At 32.9% G+C, this 14,128-nt stretch overlaps 1 protein-coding gene across 1 annotated transcript; it reads left to right on the forward strand.

Moving 5' to 3' along the window:
• The first annotated feature begins 2,765 nt into the window (after positions 1 to 2,765).
• LOC121256041 (3-hydroxy-3-methylglutaryl-coenzyme A reductase 1-like) lies at positions 2,766 to 5,193 on the forward strand. The gene is made up of 2 exons (XM_041156652.1): positions 2,766 to 4,438; positions 4,722 to 5,193. The coding sequence occupies exons 1-2, from the start codon at positions 2,930 to 2,932 to the stop codon at positions 4,968 to 4,970; spliced, it is 1,758 nt and encodes a 585-aa protein (XP_041012586.1). The 5' UTR covers positions 2,766 to 2,929; the 3' UTR covers positions 4,971 to 5,193.
• The last annotated feature ends 8,935 nt before the right edge of the window (positions 5,194 to 14,128 follow it).

Raw genomic sequence — 14,128 nt, forward strand, 5'->3', positions numbered from 1 at the left:
TACTCGGCCGGTACTAACCCTATATATATATACGTATTAACGTCCATATATAACCTCAAAAAACAAGTATATATAGTGCAGGGTTAGGTGGTGAAATGGAATTTAAAAAAAGAAAATATTTTATAAACGTAAATTTATAAATTGACGTGACTTAATTATGTACTATATTAGATTATAAAGTTAATTTTATTGTAAAGTAAATTTAACATATTATATTAAGTAATGTTAATTTATAAGTTTATTTTTATAACGGTAGTAACATTACATTGAAAAAATTACCCCTTTCAAAAAATTAAAAAAAAAAAAAAAAAAAAAAACCTTACGTGATGTATCGGGGCATGCAATGAATCACGTATAAGATACATCACCTTCAAAGTCAACATCTTAAATATCATATTCTTTCAAGTTTTGTATGCTTATAGCATTAATAAAAGTGGAACCAACCAACCACTTACATTTCAACAAGGAATTAATTTTTTTGTGTGGGGGAAAACTACAAATATATTCACATGATTATTTTTTATTTAACGTGATATGGATGCAAACCACTTGTTTGACAATAAGTGATTCATCAACTGACGCCAACTCTCTCTCTCTCTCTCTCTCTCTCTCTCTCTCTATATATATATATATTAAATATCATGAGTATTTCAAATTCGGTGGCCCATTAATATATATCATGTATTATTTCTCTCTTTTTTTTTTAAAAAAAAAATGTCTTTTTTCAATAAAAAAATTTACTTATTTCCAATGTCTAGTCTTATATCTACTGATCTCCACGATTATTGGTTTTTATTTTCCTCAAAATTCCAATGACTACCTACGGTTTTTTAATAGAAAATTTCAAAATAAATCATTAATTTGTGGATATATATCAATCATGCATGAGGCCGTCAGTAAAGGCCTACAAATAAAAAGAAAAAAAAGAAAAGTAACCAAAAAACAAGAGAGGAAAAGATGTTGATCAAAGGTGTGGACATGATGGTTTGGCCTCAAATTCCTTTTTTTTTTTTTTTTAAAAGGGGTAATGGATCATTGCTTGATATGAAAATAAGGAGTCGGATTTATGAAATTTTATATAGTTCGAATCAGAATATTAGTGCACATGATTGCATATATTTCTGCTTTGAAATTGATTCTCTGAAGATTATTAAGGGAGTGAATTGAGCTGATCATCTGAACAAATGTACGTAGAATATTGGGTATTTTTATTGTTTTCTTTTACTTGTATTTGAAGGTTTTTTTTTTCCTCAATTAATCCCTTGGCTACGTGGGCTGTAATCGTTCGGTTAATTAACGGAACTTACCCTGATCTAAACGTTGTTGCAAAGAGATCATGCCACAAGTCTACCATCTGGATTTCACACTTGCTAGCTACTAGCTAGGATCTGGTCATGAGTCTTGTAAATGTGACCTGCAAAAAAAGAAAGAAAGAAAGAAATAGTCGTAAATGTAATTAATATATCGACCGAATTTATTTAAAAAAAAAGGACATTATCATATATTATCATAAAAGGAAAAAGAGTAATATTAGATATATGATATTATTAAGATACCGTTTAAATAATGAGTTGACTTAAGTTGATATGAGATAAAAATTAAATAAAATATTATTTTAAGATTTGAAAAAATTAAATTAATTATTATATTTTGTGTAGGAATTGAGGGATGCTACTCATCATCTCACACCATATATTTTACATATTTTAATATTATTTTTTATTTTATTATTGTTAAACTAATTGAGTTGTTCGACTTATCATCTATACATCATATATTTGTAATAGGAAAAAATGAAAAAAAAATTAAAAAAAATATGATGTGTGATGTATGAAGATGATAAGTAGAATTATTTTTTTAAAAAGATAAAGATATACTATTGTAATATAATTTTTTTTTCTGTATATTTTATATTTATTTATTATTTTTTAAAAGAGTAAGGTAAATTAGGAATGTAAATATTATTTATAGTCCTTTTATAGTCACCGAAGAAATGTTTTAAAAAAGTGTCTGGAATAGTGCATTTCATTTTTTTTTAATATATTTTTTTAATCATCATAAATATTTTTAAAAAAAATAAAAATTTTACAACTTCATTAAAAATACTTCTAAGTAAAGAAAAAAAAAAGTTTCAGAACACACTTTTGATGGATTTAACATTTATGTTAGTTATAATATATAAATGGTAAGAATAGGAGAGGGAAGAAGGCGGAGACATAAAACATTAGCAATGAAGAGAATAGTGATAGGTTTACTATCATTTTACTAGTTATTTACTATTTATACTATTTTTATTTTTTATCATTTTATTTTAAATATTTTTTAACATTCTTAATTATTAAGAAAAAATTAAAAAATATTAATTTTATTAATAGTTATTTTTTAACTATTAAATAAAATAAAAAATAAAATAAAAAATAAAATAAAAATAATAATAAATAATTAGTAAGAAATACTAACCTATTATTTTTCAATAAAAAAAGGAAGCGAAAGAGAAAGACAGAATGGACATGTTTGGTAGTAGGTACGAGCTTTGACTTGTTGTAACCCAAATGCCCCTGTGCATACCTATTCTACTTCTTACACGTGCCGTTTATATTTTAGTCTGAAAGTCTCCTACTCCCCCTGCTTCCAAGCTATATCCTTGTACGTGTTAGATGTGCATGTCTAAAAGACAAAATTACCCACGATGCGAACGCAGACGGAAACGAAGATCTTCCTTCTATTTATAACTAAATAGTCTAAACTCAAGTTGTGAAACCAACTACCCTTCATTCTTTCCTATAAATAAGCCTACTTACACGTTCCTCCACTCACAGCCAAACAACTCAATATACAGAAACATTAGTACAAACACTGTGAACGCATTCGGAGTCCTCCTCCTCCTCCATTGGATTCGCCTCCGGCGTATCCACGTTCGAACTTAGCGATGGACATGAGCAGGAGATCTACCAACAAGACGATGGCGCCGGTTAAGCCAATGAAAATGGGAGGAGTTGTGTACGACAGGAAGGAACCCAAGGCCTCTGACGCTCTGCCACTCCCACTGTACATCACCAATGCTGTCTTTTTCACCCTCTTCTTCTCGGTGGTTTACTTCTTGCTCACCCGGTGGCGCGAGAAGATCCGCAACTCCACCCCTCTCCACATCGTCGACCTTTCCGAGATCGTCGCTATCGTTGCCTTCTTCGCCTCATTCATCTACCTCCTCGGATTCTTCGGCATCGATTTCGTCCAGTCCATTCTTCGTCCTTCCGCCGATGTTTGGGCTGCCGAAGATGATGACGCCTCCGTCACCGCTGACGCCATCGCCCAAAAACATGATGAGGAGGCCATTCTGAAGGAGGACGCTTGCAAAGTCCCTTGCGGTGCTGCACTCGTCGATTCCCCGCCTCCCCAAGTCGCGCAGGTGGTGCCACCCCCGACCGAAGAGGACGAGGAGATTATAAAGTTGGTGGTGGAGGGAAAGATGCCGTCGTACTCTCTCGAATCGAAGCTGGGCGATTGCAAGAGGGCGGCGTCGATCCGGCGCGAGGCGCTGCAGAGGACCACGGGCAAGTCGCTGGCTGGGCTCCCACTAGAAAACTTTGACTACGAGTCCATCTTAGGTCAGTGCTGCGAGATGCCTGTTGGCTACGTTCAGATTCCGGTGGGGATTGCTGGGCCGCTTTTGCTGGATGGGAGGGAGTATATGGTGCCCATGGCCACCACCGAGGGTACCTTGATAGCCAGCACCAACAGGGGTTGCAAGGCCATCAAGTTGTCCGGTGGGGCATCCAGCGTGCTGTTAAGGGATGGGATGAGCAGGGCTCCTGTTGTCAGGTTTGCCACCGCCCAAAGAGCTGCCCAGTTGAAGTTCTTCTTGGAGGACCCAGTAAACTACGAGACCTTGTCCATGGTCTTCAACAGGTCCAGCAGATTCGGAAGGCTCCAGAGCATCAAATGTGCAATTGCCGGGAAGAACCTCTACATGAGATTCTCTTGCAGCACGGGCGACGCCATGGGGATGAACATGATCTCCAAAGGTGTCCAGAACGTCTTGGATTTCCTCCAGAACGATTTCCCCGACATGGATGTTATTGGCATTTCTGGCAACTTCTGTTCGGACAAGAAGCCTGCTGCAGTGAACTGGATCGAGGGGCGGGGCAAGTCGGTGGTTTGTGAGGCTATCATAAGTGGTGATGTGGTAAGGAAGGTCCTCAAAACCAATGTGGAAGCGTTGGTGGAGCTCAACATGCTCAAGAACCTTGCTGGTTCAGCTATGGCTGGAGCTCTGGGAGGTTTCAATGCTCATGCCAGTAACATCGTCTCCGCCGTCTACATAGCCACCGGCCAAGACCCCGCACAGAATGTTGAGAGTTCTCACTGTATCACCATGTTGGAAGCTGTCAATGATGGAAAGGATCTTCACGTCTCCGTCACCATGCCTTCTATTGAGGTAAAAACTCCCATCTTTTTGTTCTCAAACTGTCTTTTTCAAACACTTCGCCCACTCTATTTTCACGAAAGCTTGAAGAAAATCCTGATTTCCCACCGGATTTGGTTTGAGACATTTCTGAGTTCATTGCTTTCGAGTGAGCAAAATGTTTTCAGAAAAGCTTTTCAAGCAGTCAGAGTCCTTTAATCTTGCCCAATCTTAGGCAGGAATCGAACTGTTGAAACTGCTTTGCATGGTTGGTCAAAAGGTTAAATCTGATATGGTCCTACTTTTCTCTTTCCAGGTCGGTACAGTTGGAGGGGGTACTCAGCTTGCTTCTCAGTCAGCTTGCTTGAACCTGCTTGGGGTGAAGGGTGCAAACAGAGAGGCAGCAGGATCGAATGCAAGGCTGCTGGCCACCATCGTAGCTGGTTCTGTTCTTGCTGGCGAGCTCTCCCTCATGTCTGCTCTGGCAGCTGGACAGCTTGTTAAGAGCCACATGAAGTACAATAGGTCGAGCAAAGACGTTTCCAAGATCTCGGAACGGAAGTAAGAATATACCCCCATACTTGAGGAAGTTCAAGCCCCATAAATCAAGTTAACTTGCAAAATTAGCATTGACGCAGATCAACTGTCAATTTGGCATGGACACAGATGTTTGGGAAAATTTGAGCAACATAAAAATACAAGGCAGACTCATAGAGGAAAACAGTTCGTTTGTATTCGTTCTTCTTCTTCTTTTTTATTATTAATATCATACGCCCTCCCCTCTTCTTCCCCTTTCTTCTCTCTCTCTCTCTCTCTCTCTCAGGCCACCCTTTTCTCTTTGTTAATTCAAGTCATGTAAGAAGTACCTGCAAATTGTGTGATATGATGGAAAGGTTTACTATCGTTTAATTCTTTGAACATTTTATTCTTCTGTCTTACCTAGCTAGTTTCTTCTTCCACAGCATCTTCGTCAATTTGCAGGTGGAGTGTGATCTTCTGAAAGGTTGGATATGAAGCTGTCATGCTTATGAAACTCAATATATCACTCTTTCAAACCAATTAATTGTTTGGGTTCCAAAATTTTTAAATTTAAACCTTAAAAATGTTTAAGAAAATCCATCTAATTATTTACGGCCGAAACTTCTGTGGATTCAAAAAAAAAAAAAAAAAACATAAAACCCAAAAGAAGATGAACTTCTTTGCAAGCGCAGGGAAACGTTTGAAAGTTATCATTTCAGAAAGAATAAACTAGTATCCCTCGCCACTTTGACCCGCTCCATGTTTGTCAATTTTTTTTTTTTTTTACTTTTTAAAAATATTAAAAAGGAAAAAAACAAATCACTAGTTGTACCACCCAAGGGTAGAGTAGCCCCACTCTTTCAGAAACCCACCCACGTACTTTTGTAGTTCCCTGTTGGGTCTGGCAAATTTTCCAGCTGCTTTGTTACAGTTAAGAGATATTGGTGTCATTAAATTTATCTCTTAAATTGAATTACATATTTTCATAAATTCAAAGTCTTTCTATTAACTCCACGTTTGATTAATAGTTGAATCAATCAAAATAATAATATAATATTATTTTTTAATAATAATATTTTTAATTTTTTTATATTTTATAATTACATGTTAATTAATAATTTAATTTGATACTTAAATTATTATTTTTTAATTTAAATATATTATGGCTCAAAATTGAAAAATAATAATTGAAATAAATAAAATAATAGTTATAAAATGAACATTTAGTCTTCAAATTTAGAAATAAATTTAAATGTATTGTAACTGCATCTAAATTAAAGATTTTAGTATAAACTAAATCTAATACAATAATTTTAAAAATGACACATTACAATACCAATGCTCTTACAAATCCCTGTAAGCATAAATAAGCTGCATCTAAATCAAGCCAATTTTCATGTCAATAGCGTTCACGTTTATCTTTAAGGAGACCGACCCGAGTAAAAAATGCTTATCCCAGTCTGCAGCTACCGGATAAGAGTGGTGACAAGTACACATTTTGTGCAAATCAAATTTACAGTGATGCTGATTTGTGAATTGACTTTGTGCAGGAAAGATGGATCCTGAGCTCATTGTTTTATAGGTCCAGATGTTAAATCAGGAAGTAGGTGAATCCCAATATTTATAAGATAAAAGAAAAATGCTACGTGTCCAGACTCTAGATGTTAAATCAGGAAGTAGGTGAGTCCCAATATTTATAAGAAAAATACAACTACAGAAATGCATGGCCAAATCAAAAGAAAGATATCAGTACTAAACAAATAAATAATTTGTAAATCATGACTGAAATGTCAGTGACAACTGTAGCTTGCAAGATAGTTGACCCACGCCTCATTTGAATTCAAAATCAATTTCAATTCATTTCATCCCATTATTATAATTTTTTTAAATTCTTATATAAAATCTAATAAATAATTTAATTTTTTAAATTCAAAATAAATTTTCCAAATTTTTATATAAAATATAATAAATAATTTAACTTTTTCTACTATTCACAAACCATCTCAACTCATATCTAAATCCAAACCATTTCTGAACCTGACTTCCATAATTTCAGACCTTCTAAGGATATTCCAAATAAAAAAATTAATTAAAATTTATATAATTGATGTAAAAAATACCTTATATTGGATTGGCCAAATTTAAAATAAGATGTACTTTTGCTACAGTAGTTAACTAAAGATAGAGAACTATAATTGATTCGTCAAATATTAAAATACTAATTTCTCACTCCGATTAAACATTAAAATGTTAATTTCTCATTCCAAGCAAAAATACTATTTAGTTTATAATTAATAAATTTAGATGGAATTATAGATGAGTTTAATCAAATATTTTTTGTTATTAGCATTAAATGCCTTTTGAAAATATGATTTTTTTAACATTCATTTAATTAGAATATAATTATTATTAATATTAAATTGGTAGAAGTATAAAATGTGATACAAATAAATTAAATAAAAAATTATTAATTTAATAATATTTTTTTATTATATAGAGAGTGAATAACTAATTCAATATGAAAATTGAATTTAAATGAAATAGACAAATGTAAAAAAATGTAATATTGGCTAAATTTTGAAGATGTATTTAACCAAGTCAATGAGGATGCTCTAAAAAAGAGTAGTACTACTGATCCTATGTTGCCAATAATAAATAGAACTAATATTACTTCGTCTGCTCTCCTATTTTATAATGGAAAATGATTACACATAATATTTTTCACAACACTTTATACAATTATTTTTAAATGAAGGGTATTTTTGTAAAATATGTTATAAAAATAATATCATTTTATAAAAATATCCTTATTTTATAATATTATTATTCAATATATTATATAATGTTTTGTGTAAATATGATCACTCTTTTATAATATGATGGCTTAAGAAAATGGCTAATTTTCATAAAAATGCATGACAGACAGCTCCAAACCTAACTGTTGGGGACAACAACAATAATGTAATATATGAAACATCTCTACAGTTGAAACATCAGTTTTCATGTATATATTCAAGGATTAGTACTGCAGTAGGAAATATCTCTTATAATGGGATTAATGAGAAAGCACAGCTCTATTCAATCTGTCAGTTAAGACCCCACTCAAATAAATATATAGTGAAAGGGGTCACTGTCATTTTATAGCCGTTCACTGTGAGATCAGCCAAGTCAAGTTTTTACACCTTGTCAATTATTACACTGCAACCAAAGTGGTTGTACATGGACTATCTAGTTCTGCAATGTGAACATATGCATTTTACAATCTGCTTGAATTAAATGGATCTGAAGCCGACAGATTATAATAGTCAACATTATTTTTTTCTGCAGCACTTTATACATGTTTGAGAATAATATCCGTGTGAAAGTGGTGGCAATCTGACGAATTTTGGTTATCATCACTTGTCACTGGTCTAGCTCGTTATTATTATTCATGGAATTTACGGTACGATCAACATCCTATATATCCAGGATTTGAATTCCTAGACCTTATTGCTACAAAACTTTGAATGATACAGAGAAGAAACTATAATTTTCAAAACATATTTAGCAATTATATTTTAAAACGAGAGATATTATTATAAAATAATATATAAAAGTAATACGATTTTACAAAATTATCCTCGTTTTACATCATGTATTGTGAAAAATATTGTGTATATATCATTATTTTATCTAAAAAGGGTAAAAAAAAAAAGAAAAAAAAAAGTGCGAGCAAGCTTTTTGAATCATCAGTTTCTGTAACTACTTGTGTTTGGTATGCTTCGATTAACAGAAACGTACTGCAGGTTGATTCGTCTGTGGCCTCTCACACTTCGATTAACTATATACTAGTTTGTACGTACCCATGTCTGGCATGCATCATGTCACAGATATATACTACGTTGAATGTAAAGTTCAGACCTTTACGCGTATCTCATGACAGAGAGAGCTGCCTAGCTATATACGTAAGCCCGAAAATGCATGCAGGGTGATGGGTTTGTTAGTACTTGGAATTATTCTACTTGGATACATGGACAGCAACCTCTGATCCATCTGATCTTGATCAATTGAAGGGTACCCAAAAATCGAATGATCTACTCATGTCTAAAGCTGCCACGAGTACCAGCCAGCTGCCTAATATGCGTGCCTCTTCGCCCAGCTGCAAGAATAATATTAGATCTTGCTGTTGTTGCACTTTGGACATGATGATGATTTGGCTTACAGTTGGTGCATGCCCAGTTACTATTATTATTTTGCCTTGTTATTCTGATCTGGCTTTGTCCGTTCAGATCAACCTCAAGCTAAATACTATTATATATGTTTTAGGCAGCAGTACATGATAACAAGTACCCCAGATGATGCCTATATATATATATTATATATATATATATATATATGATATATCCCGGACGTTAACGCATAGAAACGTTCAAACGGCGGTCGCATGCAGGTTTTATAACCAATAGCATACCAAGCTTAGCCGAAGTGCCAACTAGAGAAAGAGAGAGAGAGATTAACATCTTAAATATTAGACATCATGTACGTAGATCAGATCTAGTACATGACATCGATCATGACCAACATTGAAATTATTTTCGTACTTTAAGGTGCCTAATGGTACCTTTACATCATGTTTTATAGTGTGCACGTACATTGAATATTGAAAATAAATATTAATTCGAGGATATAAAATGTATTTGTTAAAAAAATAAGAGATTAAATAACTTTGTCTTCTCAAGCCCGATCGATCTAGGGGCCCGATGGCCCCGATCACCTACCTTCCTTTTATTTTTCGTAGATAAATGCAAATTGGTAGGTGAAGGGATTAAATAAATTATATATGTGATGGAAGTTGGAACAAGAAGCTGCTGGCTAGGAAGACAAGATCAACAACTAAGCAAGCACCTGGTCCTTTTTAATTTTTTTTTTTCCTTTGACCGAGGCCAAGTTCTTGTTCAAGGTATGTCTAGTCATGTCTTAATTCTAATCTCAAAAGGACTACGACAATTATAGACATATATTTTAGCCTTTTTTTTTCCATCGTATTCACGACTTGTTTGGATAGTGAGATGAGATGAAAAAAAAAAAAAAATAGACCAGACTGGACCCGTTGACTTTGCCTCGGAGTCCCCTGTCTCTCACTCTGTTGTATCTCACTCTCTCGGCCCCTGTTTTTCTACCGAGTCTGCCCCAAACGGCAAGCTTTTTTTTTTTTTTTTTTTTTGAAATTACATACTACTATACTAGAATTTTTGTAATTGGATTTTGTGATATTAGGGTTTTTATGATTGGGTTTTGTGATATTGAGATTTTTGTGATTGGGTTTTCAGTTTTGTGATGTTAGGATTTTTTAATTCGAAATTTAGGATTTTTTGTGATTGTGTTTATTATTGTGTTTGTGATATTTGGGTTTTGTGACTGGGTTTGTGAAATTAATTTGAAATAATGATAGATGATATTTGTGATGTTAGGGTTTTTTTAATCCAAATTTTACTTTGATTGGGTTTGTGAAATTGTGTTTTGTGATTGGGTAACTGAAATTACATTGATAGGGTTTTTGTGATTGTGTTTTCAGTTTTGTGATATTAGGGTTTTTGAATCCGAAATTTAGGATTTTTTGTGATTGTGTTTATTATTTAGTTTGTGATATTAGGGTTTTGTGATTGGGTTTGTGAAATTACTTTGAAATTATGATAGATAATATTTGTGATATTAGGGCTTTTTGAATCTGAATTTTACTTTGATTGGATTTCGTGATTGGGTAACTGAAATTACATTGATAGGGTTTTGTAATTTTTCTACTTGAATAACATATGTGTAGTGTGTCCTGTTTAATGTTTATCAATTGGGGTTGAGGATTTAAGTGTTTGGACTTGTAATTTGTTGGACTTTTGGATTTCTAATTTAGACTTTTGAACTTACTTTATTCCATAGGCTCATAGGCTTGTTGATGTCCATTCTTGAGTTTCTTGTGATTGCTTTAAAAGATGTGTAATTAATAAGCTTGTAGTAGTTATATTTATAAGTTTGTAGTAGTTATATTTATGAGCTTTTTCCACTTTTTGTACTAGTTATATTTATAAGCTTGTAACAAATTTCTTTTAGTAAAACAGTTTTTTGGAAAGCAGATTTTAATTAATCAGAATTTTTGTAGTAAAGCATATTTTTTTATTTAAGTAGTTTCTAGTAAAGCAGGTTTTTTTAGTAAAAGTTAAAACATATTTTTTTAATAAAAGTATAAAACAGATTTTTTAAATCAGTTTTTTTTATTATTTTTATTTTATAAACAAACTTTTCATGACAAACCGTCAAACCTACATTTTAAAAAAATCGAAAAATCGGACCGGACCGGACTGGTAAAACCGGAAGTACCGGTTTAGGAGGGTAACCAATGCGTAATCGGTTTTTAAAAATGCAAAACCGGAACATACCAGTTCGGTCCTAGATTTTGTCTAAAACCGGTCCGGTTACACCCCTAGTGTTCACGGCTTGTTTGGATAGTAAGATGAGATGAGATAGTTTTAAATAAATTGAATAAAATACTGTTAAAATATTATTTTTTAATATTATTATTGTTTTGAGATTTAAAAAAGTTGAATTGTTTATTATATTTTATATAAGAATATGAGAAATTTGTAATGATAAGATGAGATATAATGAGATGAGTTGAGAGTGTTTCTGTATCCAAACGGAACTTAAATCTAGCTTGCTAGTACCTCTAATTTATAAAAAAAAAAATTCCTTATTAGCTTCACCCATATTGACTCGGCCATCATCATGATTTTCCCCCCTTATTAATTAGCATGAATTCATATGCAATTTGATGAATTTTATATCCTTGGTGGTCGAGTCAATATAATAAGACCTTCATGCAGTCATCACCACCACGATCAGCATATATGACTTTTAATTAACTTAAATTTATCAGATGACCCAATATATTAAAGGTTCCACTTGTTCAAAAGATTGTTCATTTTGAAGCATGACTATGGAAAGGGTACTGGAAAAAATAAAAGAAGATAAAATTGCACCAGTCCTGGTTAATTCCTGTATTTGCATGATCGACCCACTAACTATACTTATAATGGCAGTACATTCTTCCGAGGTCCGGTCTCCCCCACATAACACTTAGATATATCAGAATTTCTATGGAAACTTTTATCGAATATATGACTTTTTATTTATTTATTTATTTAAAAAAAAAAGTAAAATCCAATAAATTGTCCTCGTGTTTATGTGTTGTTTAGAAGAAATTCAGACATTTGCATGGCCGAGCAACTTCGGACCGACGAACCTACTATATGCTGATCGACATAATGCGGCCCATCCCAAAAAAAAGATTATATAGAGGCCCACATTGGGAACCCTAATCCAAGAGAGAGAGGGAAACAAAGAAAATGGTAAGGAAAGAAAAAAAAACAATAAAGGAAAAAAAAAATTAAATAAAAGAGCTTCAAGAGCACGGCTAGATCATGATCAAACTCGATTGTTTTCAATTATATTTGTTTTTTTTTTTCCCCATAAAGTAGGAATTAAAGATATGCCTCCACTTATTATAAATATGAGCAAAAAAAAAAAAAACCTTGTAAAGGTACTAAATAAAGTCTTTAAAAGGAATATAAAATACGAAAGTGGTGGGATACTTTTTTGGGTGGCTCAAGAAAAAAGGTGGCTGAGGAAATTGAAAAAAAAATGATAATCATGATTCTGGAGGAGACCTACTCATATTGGATAGCATGTGATTCTCTTGATGATCTTTGATTATAAGAAGCGAACGAACGAACCAACCAGAAGATCAGGAGTTTCAAGTTTCATATGCGGGATTTAGAATGGAACTGTGTGGATAGACAACCACTTTTCTAAAGTTGGTTTTGTCTGAATTTTATATGGACATTGAAAATGATGGTTAGATATTAAAAAGGGTATGCAGTATGTGGTTTCAATAATGAAACCATAGAATTAGAACCGATATTGAGGTTGTTTATGGAATTGGCCGAAGCTGATCAAACTGAGTGGACATCACTAGTACTTTAAAGTAGTGGATCAGGTAGAAATTAAGGGGAAAAGGAAACAGAAGACTACTCGTAGAAAACTTGAAGGAAATAACCAACTACTTGAGCTTGCAGTGATGATCATTGATTATGCAGATAGAAAAACAAAGAATATATAATTGCTAGCCTTAGAAAATGAACTGCATGATCATATACAGTATAATGCTTTGCCTGAGACATTTTCTGCCACTATAAGCTGAGGCCGGATCAGTTTCTACATGTAAGAGATAGATCTTTAAGAAAATGTTGGGATTTTTTAGTACTTTATGATCAGTTGAATGTTAATATCTCGGGGGGGTGGTTCTTTTTTTTTTTTTTTTTTTGTAGGAATATCTGCAAACACTACTGTTAAAACATTACGATCTTGATTCAACGGCCGATCATGAAGTCCTTGATAACTTTATATAAACCATTCACTTCTATAGTTTATAGTTTACCACATTGATAACACTATCCCTTAAATAAGAGTTATAATTGCAGTACTAGTACTATGCTAAGCGCGAGCTAGCTTCTTCTCTCTCTCTCTCTTCCCTTTTTTTTTTTTTTTTTTTTTTATTTTTATTTATGAGATCTCCATTTCGCTTAAATAAATCGAATATTTTGATAGTTATATATAATATTAGTTCCACTTTTAAGCAGTCGGGCTGATATTAGAAGCATAGCAGCCATCCTTTCATCTGTTGCCACATCATAAATTACACAATAATCTCAATAGTCTAAATCACATAGAATAACATCATTTGCAAAAAAGCTCTATTTCACCCACGTGAATTTGAAGATCTGAATCTAAAAGTTTCTGGTTTTTTCTTGCTAGTTTATTGCGTATATATAGGTTTTGTTTGGTTGCCCATAAAATTTGCAGGCAGTAAAGAATGGCATCGAATTGGTGAATTTGAATATTTGAAACCGAAAGTTCCTGTTTTTCGCCATTTTGACGAACAAAAAGCCGCAATTTGGTGTTTATAATTTTTAAAAGTATATTTTTTTTTCTATTCTTTTCTTGTTTTCAATTTCTTCAGCAACCAAGAAAAGAGTTAGCCTTTTCTCATTTAACGTATATTTTCAAGAAAGCTTCTTTCTTTACTAAAAAGATTGGTCTCCCTCTTAAAAGCCTATTCTTCTAAAATAATCTTACCTATCAAAAAATAAAATTTAATATTTAGAATTCAATCTT

This window comes from Juglans microcarpa x Juglans regia, chromosome 3D (genome assembly GCF_004785595.1).
Source record: "Juglans microcarpa x Juglans regia isolate MS1-56 chromosome 3D, Jm3101_v1.0, whole genome shotgun sequence".
NCBI classification, from domain to species: domain Eukaryota; kingdom Viridiplantae; phylum Streptophyta; class Magnoliopsida; order Fagales; family Juglandaceae; genus Juglans; species Juglans microcarpa x Juglans regia.